The 21070-nt window shown below is 42.4% G+C and overlaps 1 protein-coding gene across 1 annotated transcript; it reads right to left on the bottom strand.

Annotated features, from left to right (window-relative positions):
* Positions 1-267: 267 nt before the first annotated feature.
* On the bottom strand, positions 268-6635 carry LOC127336500 (uncharacterized). Its single transcript, XM_051363314.2, has 9 exons — positions 4962-6635; positions 4743-4853; positions 3453-3734; positions 3270-3380; positions 2998-3051; positions 1347-1426; positions 1150-1265; positions 889-1003; positions 268-631 (listed from the first exon to the last, which is right to left on the bottom strand). The coding sequence occupies exons 1-9, from the start codon at positions 6330-6332 to the stop codon at positions 550-552; spliced, it is 2322 nt and encodes a 773-aa protein (XP_051219274.1). The 5' UTR covers positions 6333-6635; the 3' UTR covers positions 268-549.
* Positions 6636-21070: the final 14435 nt, after the last annotated feature.

Genomic DNA, 21070 nt, shown 5'->3' with positions numbered 1-21070 from the left:
GTCGACAAAGTGGTCGGGTTCGTGTGTTCTCTCACCGACAGAGCGGATCCAACGCACCCCGGGGGGCGGGGATGGCATGAGCTCTCCGGATGGATTAAAGACCAAATCCAAGAAAAAACGAGTAGCCGAGGGCACGGCTGGGTCGAATAACGCCACCCGATGTAAAAAACGGCTACCGGAGGAGATGCTCTTATGCTAGTTTCTTGTGCGTGCGCGCATTTCATATGTATATATTCAGTCCACGACCTTAGCAAAGGTAACCATTCATAAAATGCAAGAAGACGTACATTTTCACACCCAATTCCATTACACCAGACTGAAGGAGTAATCAAATTAGTGCATTAAAAATATCTTCATAAATAACGCATCTGTACATCATGCAAGTGGGCACTCCGGCTAATTAAATTAGGGAGCATATATAATTACATCATCCAAGTATCTTCAATAAGTATTCAACTCATCCACATTAACCATGCTAGGGCTTCATTCCGTCTTGATTTTGTCATCCCAGCAAACATCACTCAAGAAAATATCGGACAATGCCCTTGTTCAAAAATGGTCAATCCCACAGAAGAGCATAACCACTCGAGATAAGCAGGCACGAAATCCCCCATGAGGGGGCACACCATACCTATGAAAGAGTAAGATCAAACATAGTCCTGTTAGGAAATCTTAACTAATTTTATCTCAACTTATTCCAGGTAAAAATAATAATGCAGTTAAATTAAAGTATGTTTGTTATTTACGTGGAAATTCACTTTTGATCTCAGGTGCATATGCATCTCAGTTATTATGGCATATAAGAGGAAAATATAGTACTTAGAAAACAAGCTAACATGTTGTAACAACAATGATGGATGCACTTTTATTGAGGTGAAACAAACAAACCTCCAGAAGCGAAAGTTATCCAACAAATGATCAATATCAATACCATACTCAGCTGCCCGCTTCACGAAAAACCCACGCTCATGAATTCTCTGTGATCCAGAAATTACCTGCTCACCTGTCATGTCAAAGAAATGCGATTACCAAACATCTGTTGGCCCTGAAGTTCAGATTTAAAAGCATATATACATTTTTGCTCTAAAGTGACCATGCATACAAGTTTAAGAAATGTGTCAGTCAGAAACAAGAGCAATGTTATTTCACCTCGAAAGAAGACATCAAAAGAATTACTGTAGGCAGGATTTCCAACACAAGGCATGGTGTATAAAGGGCATATGGCCGAAGGATGTTGATGAAGGACGAACAGATCAGTACCATACCTGCAAAATATGCAATAACTTTATGCTGCTTAGTATAAAAGTACTAAAAGTACATCTACAAGAACAGCAAAACACACATACTTCTCCCGAACAAGTCGGCAGAGTTCTTGCTGATGTTTGCCGGTAAGGTCAGTCATATGCTTTACTTCTGTTCCAGCTTCCTGTCCAAAAAAAAACCCGGCAACGTTTAGTTCTTGACAGCAGGCACATCCTTCATGCAGCATACTGATGGCTACTATAAACTGCATGCTTTTGGTCAGTCATTTGGTATACTGGCATAAAAAAAATAGATTGTGAACTTTTATACTAATTGATTTCCAATTTCATGCAACCGAACATCAAATACATTTGAACATTATAAAATTCAATAGTACTCAGGAGGTTTGCTTGCCTCCGTCATTCAGTGGTACTAACCTAATTGGCTTAGACTACAAAACAACACACTATTCTACTCCAGCATCACACATAGGGAATCAATAACTTGTTTAAATTTCAAGCAAATCCAATAAACCATGATAAAAGGGTGTAATGAACTATTCAATTTTGGATATACTTGGTTAGTTTCAAAGGAAAATTCAGGTCTAGGTACAAATGTTAACACTTGTGATATCCCCTTCTACAGTTAAGTGTAAACCATATATGAAGATGTTTGAAGATCGAGCTGCTGATCCGAAGTTTTGCAAATCATATTCCGCTATGCATCTTCTACTGCATGTTAGTCTTACTATACTTTCCTATATTGTTTGCAGATCACACAGCCATGTGGAAGCATGAATCAGGGGGGATACGGGAAGAATGCTTAACCCGAAAGATTGCCAGCAAAGAGATGGTTGAGGTAGTGCATGATATGGTCAAGGACTTGCACTTGATGACAGACCGACTGGAGTAGCATGGCATCTTCTCATGTAGAGGGTTTAGAGTGGAGCAGCAGCTCGATCTTCAAACATCTTCATGAGGCAATTTGATCAGAGGCGATCGTTGCATATTAATTATTATTTGCTCGTAATTTGCGGGTTCTAAGCACTATAGCCAATGGCGGAGTTAAGCACAAGATTCACAACCTATGAACCTAACGCAAATGAGTCCTACAGAAAGTTCGCATGGACGGTAATCTTACGAATTCAGATTAAAATCCTCGAAAATTTCTTTGGAATTTCTTTGAATCAAAGAGGCCATAGGCATACTTGTTTATTTGATTCACCTTAGGTTTGTGGTAAATATGAATTAGCGATTGACAAAAAAATAAATATGAATTATGGAGGATGAGTCGATTCAGTCAATAAATATGAATTAGCGATTGATAAAAAAAAATACTAATGCCATGGTTGCCAAACACACCATATGGTTAAAAACCAGTGTTGTTTATAATTGGTATTTGATGCCTGGACATCAAAAACCGTGATATTCAAATACCGTGATTTTTCCCAATACTTCCTTGCAAATAGAGGCCATATTTTGTTGTCCACGATATTCAAGAATTTAGAGCACTAATGAACATATCATAATAGTTAGTCCTCTGTATACAATATTTACTAGAACATAGGACACGTCACCAATTTTGTATGTATACCATAGTTGCTGAAAAAATTGAAAAAAATTGAAAAAAATGACACAAATTGAAATATAAGGTAATCCAGACCTATGGATCTCATCATGCAGTGAGAAAGAAACAAGGAAGTGTATAAAACAGGAGCAACATCAAGATAGAGCAAAATAGCCACTGAGTCCATACCTTCAACATCTGAATTCCATCATCATATTTGAGCATTAAGGTTTCCTCTAGGTACTACATGAATTAGCCCAATACGAGTTAGTAGATTGATGTACAATAATCAGATAGCAGGGCACAGGATTTTATAATATTTTATAAATTTGAATGCACAGTGTATTCTTATTATCTCAAAGTATTTCATGTTCTCATTTGATTATCTCAAAGTGTTTCATATATTTAACAAACAAGAAGATAACAACATGGCACGTAAAAACAGGATAAAACAATTTTACCTTAGGAGGCTCGGCAGGATACCTCTGACTTATTGCCTCGAGCTCTTTCTTGCAATTCTTGTTTAAATGCTTAAACAAATCTACCAACAAGGCATTGACAATATCACAAACCTGTGCAAATAAAACCCTTAGTATTAACTCATCATCAGTTATTTATTGGAAAACATTATGCTTCTGGCGTACCTCGAGATAATGGTCCTTGATCTCCATTTCAGCAGCTAAATCACAGGTGTGCATTTTACAGTTTGAATTCTCATGTCTGAACATGGGACCAAACTCAAACACACGTTTAACCTCACAAGTAGCCATTTGCTTGTATAGCAAGGGAGATTGTGCTAAGAAAGTTCGTTGGCCAGTGATGTCCTCTGGATTGACGACAGCTAACCCACCTTCAACTGATCCAGCAAATGTGCCATGGGTATGTATCCCAACAAAATGCATTGACCTCAAAAATTCCATGATTTTCTACAGTTCATATTTCAGAAAATTAGAAAAGGCATTTCATGTCTGGTATATAGTACCAATTCGTATAATAAAAAAAAAGGTGGTGTGCATAAAACAAGTGTGCTGCAGTGGAATTTATGTTAAATATTCATATATGATTGATGCAAACAAACAGTGTTATGTGGCACATCACAGGGCAATCTGCAATAAATAGTATCGCCATGCGGGAGAGGCAGCCTATTTAAGATACAATACAAAAGCGCAAGCCTAACAGAGAAGTGCCCTCTGCTCAAGAAATTGATACGATATATTCAACCTACATACAAACAGTCAACAGATCTGCTGAATATAGGTATTTGATTATTGCAACGGAAGCGAATTCTGTGGCACATATCACAGGGTAATCTACATGGAATAGTATCACTAAACAGTTGCAAATGCTTAATCAAAATACAATACAAAGCTCAAGACTGCCTATTATAGAAGTGCATTTTATGCTAAGAAATGATATTATGCATCTCAACCTACATATGAGTAGGTTAACGAGAATTTACGCCGAATGTGAGACTTTGATTGTTGCAAATGGAACAAAGAAGTCTGTTATATACCACACAGTAATCCATATGGAATCGTGTCACATAAAGTAGCAACAGCTTACTTACAGTAAAATACCCCTAAAGCCAATATAGAAGTGCCTTTCGCTGTAAGAAAATGATACTATGCATGCCAACCTACATATATGAGTCTAACAAGATAAGTGGATTCAAGCTACGATTCTAAAAAAATAGAGAACTCATGCTGAATATTGATATATAATTATTGCAGTGAAACATAATTGTGTGGTGAACATCAGGGAGTAAGCTGTATTCGCTCTGATCCTCGCTATGACAAAGGTTGTAGGTTCGACCCACATAACAACTTAACCATAAACATGTTGTCACAGGTGATAATAACGAAGTACTGACATAATGATACATACTATGTGCATTATAGTAGTAAGTAAAAAAAAAAACAATACAAAGTACTGACATATTCAACTTCAGAGTGGATGCGGAAGATTGCATGGCACACAGGTAAGGGATTGGCATAGTCATAATTCAAAGATGGCCTTTCATCAGCATGAGCAAGGCCCCATCCAGCCTGAAATCACATAAGTCGTAACAGAGAATAGTCATTATTCTAGTGAAAATTCTAGTGAAATTGGTTAACAGAGCTAAGATGGGCGAAAACCATGGTGAGGGGACCTACTTGTCCAACCCACCGAGGTTCACCCTCTCGTCCGACCAGATTCTCCTCCAGCATGATTGAAGGCCTTGTGGTGATGCTGATGGAAGAACTATTTGATGCCCCATGAATCGTACTGCCATCTTGCATCGTTGCAATGGTATGGAGGTTCCTCAACTTCGCCTCTCGTCCCACCAGATTGTCCTGCAGCATGATTGAAGGCCTTGTGGTGATGCTGATAGAACTCTGTGATACCCCATCAACCTGGCTGCCATCATCTGACATCATTGCGACACCATCAACCGGACTGCCATCTTTCATAGTTGTGATGGTATGGACTGTTCTCACCTGAATCGCCCCCTTTCGTCCCACCATGTTCTCTGGCAGCATGATTGGCCTTGTGGTGATGCTGATGGAAGAACTCTGTGATAGCTCATCAACCGGATTGCAATTTTCCATGGCTGCGACAGCATCAACCGGACTGCCATATTTCACGATGGTATGGTCCTTCCTCACCTGAGTCTCCCCTTCTCGTCCAACTGGGTTCTCTGGAAGCATGATTGAAGGCCTTGTGGGGATGCTGATGGAAGAACTCTGTGATGCCCCATCAACTTGACTGTCATCTTCCATCGTGGCGACACTATCAACCAGAATGTCATCTTCCATCGTGGCGACCCCATGAACCAGACTGCCATCTTCCGCTGTGGTGGCCCTACCAACCAGACTAATATCTTCCATCGTGGTGACGCCATCAATGATGACCCCATGAACCAGACTGCTATTTTCCATTGTGGCGACGACTCCATCAACCGGATTGCCATCTTCCATCGTGGTGACCCCATCAACTGCACCGTCATCATCTTCCTCCGTTGTGGTGACCCCATCAACCAGACTGCCATCTTTATTTGTTGCGATGGTATAGAGCTTCCTCACCTGAATCTCCACCTGTTGTGTTGTGCGAAGCAGCATATCCGTCTCCATCCCAGGGGGGGAGACAACGCCCTCAACTTCAAGGTAGGTTCCTCTGCGCAGGGTGGCAGCAAAGCGCACCATGCGCGTGGTCACCCCCTCATCGGCACTGGCGACGACCATACAGCGCACCGTTCTACACCTGCTGAGCAGCACCACAATGGTGCTCGTCTTGCTCAGTGGCCGGACCCGCATCACATTGCCAAAGAGCAGCACGTAATTGCCCACCTTGGATCCATCGAGCCATCCAGCGTACGTCCATGGCCTCTCGTGGAACATCTTCAAGGGGACGCGGCCGTACAACGAATCGTATGGATCCTGTGCTGTTTTTTTCTTGGACTTGGCTCTCCTCCCCTCCCTGCTTACGCTGTGCTTCTTGGTAACGGCGGTCTGCTGCTGCTGCTGCTGCTCGGTCGACATCGACATCTTGAGAACCGCCCTGAATTCAAGCAGCCTATGTCGAGGGGGGAGGGAATTTATACAAGATTTCACGGAATCGGGAGAGGATGTATGAATCGGAACCGGACTCCTACCAGGAGCAGATTTCGTAACCCTAGAAAGCCTGCTGCTGCTGTATATGAATCGAAACCGACTCCTACCCCGCCGGCAGCAGATCTAGTAACCCTAAGCCTTCTGCTGTATGAATAATCGGAAACCAGAGACTCCTACGAGGTGCAGATTTCGTAAACCTGCTGGGGCGGGGGGCGGGGGGCGGCGGCGGCGCGTGGCGGGGGCGGCGCCGGGCGAGGAATATTAAAGGGTGGGGAAGGGGGGGGGGGGGGGTCGTTCAGGGGAGCCATGGCCTGAAGAGGACAACCCGACTGGGCTAGCCCGTTGATTTGGAGCCACAACCACGTTCACCAAAGGCCTGCAAGGCCCACATTGGTAGACTAAGGCCCACGTATAGAACAATCTCTGGTGCGGGAACATTTATTTCCATCTATACCACACACTAGGTGAATACCTGTGCTTCGCCACAGAAAAGAATAAATAATGCATATCTCTCGTCAGAAGATAATTAAGTTTCAATAATATAATAACTTGTTTTTTCAGATTCTTTCCATCCATGGCATATATCATCCTCGGTAAGAAAAGGTATTATTTTTGTTATTTCCTTTTGTTTCCCGCTTCCCTTTGACTTGGTCGATGTTATGACCATTTGTGCGTCTGATACAAGTGAGTTGCTGGAGTGTGTGTTGGATTATTAGGCAATTTCCGTGTGAGTTTAATTACCGAAAGCAACATTATAGATGCACAAGCATACTTAACCACATACATCAAACTAAGCACATGCATTAGATCTAAACATGGAAAAAGTAGTAGTGCAAGGTAGGAGAGGAAAAGCACGTACATCGCGACCGGGAAGGTCGCACCAGCAGCAGCACCAGCACCACCATGGGAGTTGTTGATGTCGCCCATGGTGTAGTCGGATCTGTCGATGAAGCAGTCGGACCGACGAAGAAGAGCACGAACAGCAGCGAGCAGTCGCGCCGAGACGCTCCTCAAAAACCTTATCTCCCGTCTCCCGGTGCAGGATCTCAACGGACGGGGTTTCGGAGGCCTGCTCTCCCGGACGGCTGTGCACGCAGTCGCTGGGATGGGGAAGACTAGAGAGTAGCACAGCAAAAGGAACTTCACGAGGGACGAGAGAGATCTAAGAGCACTATTTTCCAGATCTGGTCGGTCTCCTTGTATAGCCTGAGAAGCCGACCCGACCGCGTTGCCACGTGTAGGAAGCCAGGGACACGCGGTGAGCATGCACATGCAGGTCGACACGTACCCAACACAGTTGGTGCACCAAGAAAAAATTTAGGCTTCCTTTAGTGTGTCTCGAACTCGAACTCGAGTCACGAAACGCGACGTGCGTGCGTGCCGAGCCGAGGCGGGGCGGGCGGAGGAGGAGGAGTGTGCGAGGGCTCCTTCTATTCTCACTCACTTGGAAGGAGTAGAACAACAGCCCTTATATACCACTCCAACTCACTCCCAACTAGCAATGTGGGACTAAACTTTGTCCCCCAAGGCTGCCCCAAGCTGCCAACGTGATGGGCCTTGAGATTTCAGGAATTGTAGACCACATGGGCTGCCTTATTGGGCTGCAACCCATCTACATTCAACAATCCCCCACCAGATCTCATATGCACATCAGATGACACATTAGTTCCATTGACTGTTTAATATACCTACACTTAAGTGGAGACTGTTAAGTTGAACTTCCACCTAGACAAGGAGTTACGCTTGACTACAACTGAACAATGGACTATGCCTTGAATTCAGTCTTTGTGCAGCAAGTTTCGCTCAATGTCGGCACGGTACTAGGCTACCTTAGCCTTCCCCTCAGGTGGAGCTTATAAGTCATACTCATCGGCCCTTCGTGAGCTTACTAGAGATTCACCCAAATCTCCCACACTATGACCAGTAGTGTCGCTCATATAGGTGTGTTCTTCAAAAGATCGCCCTGTAGGACAGCGTCTGTACATGTTGTACCTTTCGGTATCATTTCATTCATATGGTTAAAGTTCGCTCATATATCTCTCATCATATCATTCATATGGCTCATGTTGTACCTTCCGGTATCCCGTGTTCCGAGACCATGTCTGTACATGCTAGGCTCATCAAGGTTAACCTTAGTATCCGCATGTGCAAATCTGGCTCGCACCCGTTGTATGCACATTGTAGAATCTATAACACCCGATCATCACGTGATGCTTCGAAACGACAAGTCTTAGCAACGGTGCATACTAAGGAAGAACACTTTATTATCTTGATATTTAGTGAGAGGGATCATCTTATAATGCTACCGTCACGATCTAAGCAAAATAAGATGCATAAAGGATTAACATCGCATGCAATTCATAATATGTGATATTTAAGCAAAAATGACATGGCCTTTCTTCTTGTGCTTTTGATCTCCATCTCCAAAGCACGGACATGATCTCCATCATCACCAGCATGGCTTCAAGGTCAGTGGCGCCGCTTCATGGTTGTCCATCACTTATAGCTACTATAACAACTACTTGAAATAAAGCTATTACATGATGAATAGACACACATGTCTTAACAAATTCAAAGACAACCATTTGGCTCCTGCCGGTTGCCACAATACAATAATGATCATCTCATACATCAAATATAGTCACAATCACATAGCCATATCGCATCACATGCCCCCTGCAAAAACAAGTTAGACGCCTCTAAAAAGTGTTTGCATGTTTTACGTGGTTTGTGGCTTTCAAGTAAGATCCGATCTACCTACGAACAAGAATCACAGCGGTGATACAAGTGTTGTTAAGTGCAGACTGTAAATTGGATCTTAACTATGAAGGGAGAAACTGACACCCGCTGAGCCACTTATGCAATATGATACGTCTCAAACGTATCTATAATTTCTTATGTTCCATGCTACTTTTATGATGATACTCACATGTTTTATACACACTTTATGTCATTATTATGCATTTTCCGGAACTAACCTATTAACAAGATGCCACAGTGCCAGTTCCTGTTTTCTGTTGTTTTTGGTTCCAGAAAGGCTGTTCGGGCAATATTCTCGGAATTCGACGAAACAAAGACCAAATATCTTATTTCACCGGGAAGGTTCCAGAAGTCCGAAGGGGAGACGAAGATGGGCCAGGGGGCCCCCACACCACACCTGGACGCGGGCCCAAGCCTGGTCGCACCACCAGGTGGGGAGGGTGCCCTGGTGCCCTTCCGACTCCGCCTCTTCGCCTATATAACCCCTCGTGACCTAAAAAGTTGATACCAATTGACGAAACTCCAGAAAGACTTCAGGGGCGCCGCCGCCATCGCGAAACTCCGTTTCGGGGGACATAAGTCTCTGTTCCGGCACGCCGCCGGAACGGGGAAGTGCCCCCGGGAGTCATCTCCATCGACACCACCGCCATCTTCATCGCCATCGCTGTCTCCCATGATGAGGAGGGAGTAGTTCTCTCCCGAGGCTAAGGGCTCTACCGGTAGCTATGTGGTTCATCTGTCTCTCCCATGTACTTCAATACAATGATCTCATGAGCTGCCTTACATGATTGATATCCATATGATGAGCTTTGTAATCTAGATGTCATATGTTATTCAAGTGCTTAATTATGTGAACTTTGGGGTTACTGTGACCTCGGTGTAATGGTGACAGTGTGTGCGCCGTGTGTAACTCCCTTATGAATTGTGGTGTGTTAGTACCTCCTATGAATGCTCACGGTGACAGTGTGGGGTGTTTATTAGTACTTGGGAATACGCCTTTGAGGTGTGCTTTTGCACACTTGCCCAATGAATTTGAGTTCTCTATCCAATAAGAGAGTAGTATGATGAAATGCTTATATTTATATTCAATTATGATTGCAATGTTGAGAGTGTCCACTAGTGAAAGTATGATCCCTAGGCCTTGTTTCTAAGCATTGAAACACCGTTTCCAACAAGTTCTGTTACATGTTTGCTTGCTGCCATCTTTATTTCAGATTGCAATTACTACTTACAATCATCCATATTACTTGTATTTCACTATCTCTTCGCCGAACTAGTGCACCTATACATCTGACAAGTGTATTAGGTGTGTTGGGGACACAAGAGACTTCTTGTATCGTAATTGCAGGGTTGCTTGAGAGGGATATCTTTGACCTCTACCTCCCCGAGTTCGATAAACCTTGGGTGATTCACTTAAGGGAAACTTGCTGCTGTTCTACAAACCTCTGCTCTTGGAGGCCCAACACTGTCTACACGAATAGAAGCGTGCGTAGACATCACAATACAAGTTGCATGTCAAGCGTGGAGCAATTCTCATGAACGCGGTCATGTAAGGTTAGCCCGGGCCGCTTCATCCCCCCATCCCGTAAGATGCAAAGTACACGAAAAGCAAGCGATAACAAAAGCATCAACGCCCATAAGACCATTGTGTTCTACTCGTGCAACAGATATATGCATAGACACGGCTCTGATATCACTTATGGGTTCGTTGCATGGAAAACAAAAAGTTTATACCGCAAAGACGAATAAATCCAATATCCAATCTATGGAAAATCCAAGATCTAATCTATGAGATCGGAGCAACGAGAGAGACGAGAGACTAACCCTCGAAGATCCAAAGCCTTAACGAGATCAAATCTCGTGGTTGATGTAGACGATCGTTCCGGTGCTGCAATCCGGCAACACTTTCGTACTCGGTCGCACGTATGGTGTCGATGAAGTCCTTCCTCTCCCCGTTCCAGCAGGCAATGCAGGCGTGGTATATCTCCTCGGAATCCCAGCAGCACGACGGCGTGGTGGTGGTGGTGGATGAGAAGATCCTGCAGGGCTTCACCAAGCCGGAGCAAAACTATGGTGGACGAGGAGAGGGGCGGCTAGGGTTGGAGGGTGAAGCAGAGCTGCGCCCCTGCCCCTCCCCTCTTTATATAGGGTGGAGGCCGGACAGGGTTGCCTTGGCCCCTCCTCCAAGCCGTAGGGCCGGCGGTCAAAAAAGGGAGGGGGGAGACTTGCCGCCCAAGTCTTTCCCCATATGGTTTTTGGGGAAACCCTAAAGGGGTGGCTGGCCTGGGCCTTGAGGGGCTGGTGCTCCTGGCCGATTAGGGCTGGGGTGCACCCCCTCAGGTCATGTGGCCCATCCCGGGGTCATGGGCCCACTGGTGGACCCTTCGGAACCTTCTAGAACCTTCTCGGTCTTCCACCGGAAAAATCCCGAACTTTTCCGAACCTTAGAAATTGACTTCCCTTATATGTATCTTATTCCCCGGACCATTCCAGACCTCCTCGTGATGTCCTGGATCCCATCCGAGACTCCAAAAAACATTCGGTCTCCATCTCATATTCTAAATCTACTATACGACATCGAACCTTAAGCGCATCACCCTACGGTTCGTGAACTATGCGGACATGATCGAGACTCCTCTCCGATCAATAACCAATAGCGGGACCTGGAGATCCATAATGGCTCCCACATATTCAGCGATAACTTAGTGATCGATTGAACCATTAACATACGATACAGATTCCTTTGTCGCGCGATACTTTACTTGTCCGAGGTTTGATCATTGGTATCTCTATACCTAGTTCAACCTCGTTGATGACAAGTACTCTTTACTCGTACCATGGTATGTCATCTCTTGTGACCTTGTCGCATGCTTGCAAGCTAATTACACGACATTCCACCGAGAGGGCCCAGAGCATATCTATCCTTCATCAGGATGGACAAATCCCACTCTTGGTCCATATGCCTCAACTCATACTTTCCGAATACTTAATCCCATCTTTATAACCACCCAATTACGCAGTGGTGTTTGATGTAATCAAAGTACCCATCCGGTGTAAGTGATTTACATGATCTCATGGTCGAAGGACTAGGTTACTATGTATCGAAAGCTATAGCAAGATGAACTTAATGACTTGATCTTATGCTATGCTCATTATGGGTGTGTGTCCATTATATCATTCTCCCAATGACATAACATTGTTATTAACAACATCCAATGTTCATGATCAAGAAACCATGATCATCTATTAATCAACAAGCTAGTTTAACAAGAGGCTTACTAGGGACTCTTTTCTGTTTACATAACACACAAGTATTAATGTTTCCGGTTAATACAATTATAGCATGGGATGCAAACATTTATCATAAACACAAAGATATAATAATAACCACTTTATTATTGCATCTTGGGCATATCTCCAACACAAGCTTGTGTCCCCAACACACCCAATACACTTGTCAGGTGTATAGGTGCACTAGTTCGGCGAAGAGGTAATGAAATATAAGTAATATGGATGATTAATTATAAGTGGTAATTGCAATCTGAAATAAAAATGATAGCAAGCAAACAAGTAGCATAACTGGTTGTAAACGGTGTTTCAATGCTTAAAAATAAGGCCTAGGGATCATACTTTCACTAGTGGACACTCTCAACAATGATATCATAATTGAATACATAAATATCATCTTTTCACTCTTCTACTCTAAACCACTCTCCGGTTGGATGACGAACACAAAGTCACCGTGTAGGGCTATAAAAGCACTCCTTAAAGTTTGCATTCCAAATCTAGGGACGCCCCATGCTGTCACTTTGAGCATCAAAAGTTAGTAGTAATAAAACACCACAATTTATAAGTATTTTTATAAAGTTTAGCCTAAGAGACACACATGGGGTGCACACTGTCACCTTCACACCGTGGCACAAGGTATCTCCGGAGATCACATAATAAAACCACTTGAGTATTGATGGCGTGTATTTCACACGTTCGTTGGGCAACCCCAAGAGGAAGGTATGATTGAGAAGTAGTAAATAAAAGTAAGCAAGACAAAAACAAAGTAAAGAGATTGAGAAGTGGAGACTCCCATTGCAGCGTGTCTTGATCTCCCCGGCAACGGCGCCAGAAAATATGCTTGATGGCGTGTATTTCACACGTTCGTTGGGCAACCCCAAGAGGAAGGTATGATGCGCACAGCAGCAAGTTTTCCCTCAGAAAGAAACCAAGGTTTATCGAACCAGGAGGAGCCAAGAAGCACGTTGAAGGTTGATGGCGGCGGGATGTAGTGCGGCGCAACACCAGGGATTCCGGCGCCAACGTGGAACCTGCACAACACAACCAAAGTACTTTGCCCCAACGAAACAGTGAGGTTGTCAATCTCACCGGCTTGCTGTAACAAAGGATTAACCGTATTGTGTCGAAGATGATTGTTTGCAGAAAACAGTAGAACAAGTATTGCAGTAGATTGTATTTCAGTAAAGAGAATTGGACCGGGGTCCACAGTTCACTAGAGGTGTCTCTCCCATAAGACAAACAGCATGTTGGGTGAACAAATTACAGTTGGGCAATTGACAAATAAAGAGAGCATGACCATGCACATACATATCATGATGAGTATAGTGAGATTTAATTGGGCATTACGACAAAGTACATAGACCGCCATCCAACTGCATCTATGCCTAAAAAGTCCACCTTCAGGTTATCATCCGAACCCCCTCCAGTATTAAGTTGCAAAGCAACAGACAATTGCATTAAGTATGGTGCGTAATGTAATCAACAACTACATCCTTAGACATAGCATCAATGTTTTATCCCTAGTGGCAACAGCACAACACAACCTTAGAACTTTACATCACATCGTCCTGTGTCAATGCGGGCATGAACCCACTATCGAGCATAAGTACTCCCTCTTGGAGTTACAAGCATCTACTTGGCCAGAGCATCTACTAGTAACGGAAAGCATGCAAGATCATAAACAACACATAAGTATAACTTTGATAATCAACATAACAAGTATTCTCTATTCATCGGATCCCAACAAACGCAACATATAGAATTACAGATAGATGATCTTGATCATGTTAGGCAGCTCACAAGATCCGACAATGATAGCACAATGGGGAGAAGACAACCATCTAGCTACTGCTATGGACCCATAGTCCAGGGGTAGACTACTCACACATCACACCGGAGGCGACCATGGCGGCGTAGAGTCCTCCTGGGAGATGATTCCCCTCTCCGGCGGGGTGCGGAGGCGATCTCTGGATCCCCCGAGATGGGATCGGCGGCGGCGGCGTCTCTGGAAGGTTTTCCGTATCGTGGCTCTCGGTTACGGGGGTTTCGTCACGGAGGCTATTTGTAGGCGGAAGGGCAGGTCAAGAGGCGGCACGGGGCCCCACACCACGGGGCCGCGCGGCCAAGGGGGCCGCGCCGCCTAGGGTGTGGCCCCCTCGTCGCCCCTCTTCGTCTCTCCTTCGGACTTGGAAGCTTCGTGGAAAAATAGGCCCCTGGGCTTTGATTTCGTCCAATTCCGAGAATATTTCCTTACTAGGATTTCTGAAACCAAAAACAGCAGAAACGAGAATCGGCACTTCGGCATCTTGTTAATAGGTTAGTTCCGAGAAAATGCACGAATATGACATAAAGTGTGCATAAAACATGTAGATAACATCAATAATGTGGCATGGAACATAAGAAATTATCGATACGTCGGAGACGTATCAGCATCCCCAAGCTTAATTCTGCTCGTCCCGAGCGAGGTAAAACGATAACACGGATAATTTCTGGAGTGACATGCCATCATAACCTTGATCATACTATTTGTAAAGCATATGTAGTGAATGCAGCGATCAAAACAATGTATATGACATGAGTAAACAAGTGAACCATAAAGCAAAGACTTTTCATGAATAGCACTTCAAGACAAGCATCAATTAGTCTTGCATAAGAGTTAACTCATAAAGCAATAATTCAAAGTAAAGGCATTGAAGCAACACAAAAGAAGATTAAGTTTCAGCGGTTGCTTTCAACTTGTAACATGTATATCTCATGGATATTGTCAACATAGAGTAATATAATAAGTGCAATATGCAAATATGTAGGAATCAATGCACAGTTCACACAAGTGTTTGCTTCTTGAGGTGGAGAGAAATAGGTGAACTGACTCAACATTGAAAGTAAAAGAATGGTCCTCCATAGAGGAAAAGCATCGATTGCTATATTTGTGCTAGAGCTTTGATTTTGAAAACATGAAACAATTTTGTCAACGGTAGTAATAAAGCATATGCATCATGTAAATTATATCTTATAAGTTGCAAGCCTCATGCATAGTGTACTAATAGTGCCCGCACCTTGTCCTAATTAGCTTGGACTACCGGATCATCACAATGCATTGTTTTTACCAAGTGTCACAAAGGGGTACCTCTATGCCTTTGTACAAAGGTCTAAGGAGAAAGCTCGCATTGCATTTCTCGCTATTGATTATTCTTCAACTTAGACATCCATACCGGGACAACATAGACAACAGATAATGGACTCCTCTTTTATGCATAAGCATATAACAACAATTAATAATTTTCTCATTTGAGATTTGAGGATTCTTTGTCCAAAACTGAAACTTCCACCATGGATCATGGCTTTAGTTAGCGGCCCAATGTTCTTCTCTAACATATGCATGCTTAACCATATGGTGGTAGATCTCTCTTACTTCAGACAAGACGGACATGCATAGCAACTCACATGAAATTCAACAATGAATAGTTGATGGCGTCCCCAGTGAACATGGTTATCGCACAACAAGCAACTTAATAAGAGATAAAGTGCATAATTACATATTCAATACCACAATAGTTTTTAAGCTATTTGTCCCATGAGCTATATATTGCAAAAGTGAATGATGGAATTTTAAAGGTAGCACTCAAGCAATTTACTTTGGAATGGCGGAAAATACCATGTAGTAGGTTGGTATGGTGGACACAAATGGCATAGTGGTTGGCTCAAGTATTTTGGATGCATGAGAAGTATTCCCTCTCGATACAAGGTTTAGGCTAACAAGGCTTATTTGAAACAAACACAAGGATGAACCGGTGCAGCAAAACTCACATAAAAGACATATTGAAAACATTATAAGACTCTACACCGTCTTCCTTGTTGTTCAAACTCAATACTAGAAATTATCTAGACCTTAGAGAAACCAAATATGCAAACCAAATTTTAGCATGCTCTATGTATTTCTTCATTAATGGGTGCAAAGCATATGATGCAAGAGCTTAAACATGAGCACAACAATTGCCAAGTATCACATTACCCAAGACATTTATAGCAATTACTACATGTATCATTTTCCAATTCCAACCATATAACAATTTAACGAAGGAGAAACTTCGCCATGAATACTATGAGTAGAAACCAAGGACATACTTGTCCATATGCTACAGCGGAGCGTGTCTCTCTCCCATAAAGTGAATGCTAGGATCCATTTTATTCAAACAAAACAAAAAACAAAAACAAACCGACGCTCCAAGAAAAAGCACATAAGATGTGATGGAATAAAAATATAGTTTCAGGGGAGGAACCTGATAATGTTGTCGATGAAGAAGGGGATGCCTTGGGCATCCCCAAGCTTAGACGCTTGAGTCTTCTTGATATATGCAGGGGTGAACCACCGGGACATCCCCGAGCTTAGAGCTTTCACTCTCCTTGATCATGTTGCATCATACTCCTCTCTTGATCCTTGAAAACTTCCTCCACACCAAACTCGAAACAACTCATTAGAGGGTTAGTGCACAATATAAATTGACATATTCAGAGGTGACACAATCATTCTTAACACTTCTGGACATTGCATAATGCTACTGGACATTAGTGGATCAAAGAAATTCATCCAACATAGCAAAAGAGGCAATGCGAAATAAAAGGCAGAATCTGTCAAAACAGAACAGTTCGTATTGACGAATTTTAAAATGGCACCAGACTTGCTCAAATGAAAATGCTCAAATTGAATGAAAGTTGCGTACATATCTGAGGATCATGCACGTAAATTGGCTTAATTTTCTGAGCTACCTACAGGGAGGTGGACCCAGATTCGTGACAGCAAAGAAATCTGGAACTGTGCAGTAATCCAAATCTAGTACTTACTTTTCTATCAACGGCTTAACTTGGCACAACAAAACACAAAACTAAGATAAGGAGAGGTTGCTACAATAGTAAACAACTTCCAAGACACAAAATAAAAACAAAGTACTGTAGGTAAAAACATGGGTTGTCTCCCATAAGCGCTTTTCTTTAACGCCTTTCAGCTAGGCGCAGAAAGTGTGTATCAAGTATTATCAAGAGACGAAGTGTCAACATCATAATTTGTTCTCATAATAGAATCAAAAGGTACCTTCATTCTCTTTCTAGGAAAGTGTTCCATACCTTTTTTGAGAGGAAATTGATATTTTATATTACCTTCCCTCATATCAATGATAGCACCAACAGTTCGAAGAAAAGGTCTTCCCAATATAATGGGACAAGATGCATTGCATTCAATATCCAAGACAACAAAATCAACGGGAACAAGGTTATTGTTAACGGTAATGCGAACATTATCAACTTTACCCAAAGGTTTCTTTGTAGAATGATTAGCAAGATTAACATCCAAATAACAATTTTTCAGCGGTGGCAAGTCAAGCATATTATAAATTTTCTTAGGCATAACAGAAATACTTGCACCAAGATCACATAAAGCATTACAATCAAAATCTTTAACTTTCATCTTAATGATGGGCTCCCAACCATCCTCTAGCTTTTTAGGAATAGAGGCTTCACGCTCTAGTTTCTCTTCTCTAGCTTTTATGAGAGCATTTGTAATATGATGCGTGAAAGCCAAATTTATAGCACTAGCATTAGGACTTTTAGCAAGTTTTTGCAAGAACTTTATAGCTTCAGAGATGTGGCAATCATCAAAATTCAAACCATTATAATCTAAAGCAATGGGATCATCATCCCCAATGTTGGAAAAAATTTCAGCAGCTTTATCACAGCGATTTCAATGATTTAGCTTTGCATTAGAAGTGGAAACATTGCTAACACCAATTCTTTTATTAGTATTAGTAGTGGGTGCAGCAACATGTGTAGCATTAGCATTACAAGTGGTGGTAATAGTCCAAACTTTAGCTACATTCTTCTCTTTAGCTAGTTTTTCATTTTCTTCTCTATCCCACCTAGCACGCAGTTCAGCCATTAATCTTATATTCTCATTAATTCTAACTTGAATGGCATTTGCTGTAGTAACAATTTTATTATGATGATTCTCATTAGGCAAAACTTTTGATTTCAAAAGATCAACATCAGAGGCAAGACTATCAACTTTAGAAGCAAGTATATCAATTTTCCCAAGCTTTTCTTCAACAGATTTGTTAAAAGCAGTTTGTGTACTAATAAATTCTTTAAGCATGGCTTCAAGTCCAGGGGGTGAACTCCTATTATTGTTGTAAGAATTCCCATAAGAATTACCATAGCCGTTGCCATTATTATAAGGATATGGCCTATAGTTGTTACTAGAATTGTTCCGGTAAGCATTGTTGTTGAAATTATTATTTTTAATGAAGTTTACATCAACATGTTCTTCTTGTGCAACCAATGAAGCTAATGGAACATTATTAGGATCAATATTAGTCCTATCATTCACAAGCATAGACATAATAGCATCAATCTTATCACTCAAGGAAGAGGTTTCTTAACAGAATTTACCTTCTTACCTTGTGGAGCTCTTTCCGTGTGCCATTCAGAGTAGTTGATCATCATATTATCAAGAAGCTTTGTTGCTTCACCAAGAGTGATGGACATAAAGGTACCTCCAGCAGCTGAATCCAGTAAATTCCGTGAAGAAAAATTTAGTCCTGCATAGAAGGTTTGGATGATCATCCAAGTAGTCAGTCCATGGGTTGAATTTTTAACCAGAGATTTCATTCTTTCCCAAGCTTGAGCAACATGTTCAGTATCTAATTGTTTAAAATTCATTATGCTACTCCTCAAAGATATAATTTTAGCAGGGGGATAATATCTACCAATAAAAGCATCCTTGCATTTAGTCCATGAATCAATACTATTCTTAGGCAGAGATAGCAACCAATCTTTAGCTCTTCCTCTTAATGAGAAAGGGAACAATTTTAGTTTAATAATATCACCATCTACATCTTTATATTTTTGCATTTAACATAGTTAAAAAAAATTATTAAGATGGGCAGCTACATCATCAGAACTAACACGAGAAAATTGCTCTCGCATAACAAGATTCGATAAAGCGAGTTTAATTTCAAAGAATTCTGCTGTAGTAGCAGGTGGAGCAATAGGTGTGCATAAGAAATCATTATTATTTGTGGTTGTGAAGTCACACAACTTAGTATTTTCAGCATTGGCCATTTTAGCAACAGTAAATAAAACAAACTAGATAAAGTAAATGCAAGTAAACTAATTTTTTTGTGTTTTTGATATAGCAAACAAGATAGCAAATAAAGTAAAACTAGCAACTAATTTTTTTGTATTTTGATTTAGTGCAGCAAACAAAGTAGTAAATAAAAGTAAGCAAGACAAAAACAAAGTAAAGAGATTGAGAAGTGGAGACTCCCCTTGCAGCGTGTCTTGATCTCCCCAAGCAACGCGCGCCCGAGAAAATATGCTTGATGGCGTGTATTTCACACGTTCGTTGGGCAACCCCAAGAGGAAGGTATGATGCGCACAGCAGCAAGTTTTCCCTCAGAAAGAAACCAAGGTTTATCGAACCAGGAGGAGCCAAGAAGCACGTTGAAGGTTGATGGCGGCGGGATGTAGTGCGGCGCAACACCAGGGATTCCGGCGCCAACGTGGAACCTGCACAACACAACCAAAGTACTTTGCCCCAACGAAACAGTGAGGTTGTCAATCTCACCGGCTTGCTGTAACAAAGGATTAACCGTATTGTGTGGAAGATGATTGTTTGCGAGAAAACAAGTAGAACAAGTATTGCGGTAGATTGTATTTCAAGAAAGAGAATTGGACCGGGGTCCACAGTTCACTAGAGGTGTCTCTCCCATAAGACAAACAGCATGTTGGGTGAACAAATTACAGTTGGGCAATTGACAAATAAAGAGAGCATGACCATGCACATACATATCATGATGAGTATAGTGAGATTTAATTGGGCATTACGACAAAGTACATAGACCGCCATCCAACCGCATCTATGCCTAAAAAGTCCACCTTCAAAGTTATCATCCGAACCCCTCCAGTATTAAGTTGCAAAGCAACAGAACAATTGCATTAAGTATGGTGCGTAATGTAATCAACAACTACATCCTTAGACATAGCATCAATGTTTTATCCCTAGTGGCAACAGCACAACACAACCTTAGAACTTTCATCACCGTCCCGGTGTCAATGCAGGCATGAACCCACTATCGAGCATAAGTACTCCCTCTTGGAGTTACAAGCATCTACTTGGCCAGAGCATCTACTAGTAACGGAAAGCATGCAAGATCATAAACAACACATAAGTATAACTTTGATAATCAACATAACAAGTATTCTCTATTCATCGGATCCCAACAAACGCAACATATAGAATTACAGATAGATGATCTTGATCATGTTAGGCAGCTCACAAGATCCGACAATGATAGCACAATGGGGAGAAGACAACCATCTAGCTACTGCTATGGACCCATAGTCCAGGGGTAGACTACTCACACATCACACCGGAGGCGACCATGGCGGCGTAGAGTCCTCCGGGAGATGATTCCCCTCTCCGGCAGGGTGCCGGAGGCGATCTCCTGGATCCCCCGAGATGGGATCGGCGGCGGCGGCGTCTCTGGAAGGTTTTCCGTATCGTGGCTCTCGGTTCTGGGGGTTTCGTCACGGAGGCTATTTGTAGGCGGAAGGGCAGGTCAAGAGGCGGCACG

The sequence above is a fragment of the Lolium perenne genome, chromosome 2 (genome assembly GCF_019359855.2).
Source record: "Lolium perenne isolate Kyuss_39 chromosome 2, Kyuss_2.0, whole genome shotgun sequence".
In the NCBI taxonomy this organism is placed as follows: Eukaryota; Viridiplantae; Streptophyta; class Magnoliopsida; order Poales; family Poaceae; genus Lolium; species Lolium perenne.
The sequence above is the reverse complement of the archived record's forward strand: the minus strand, read 5'-3'. Positions and strand labels throughout refer to the sequence as shown.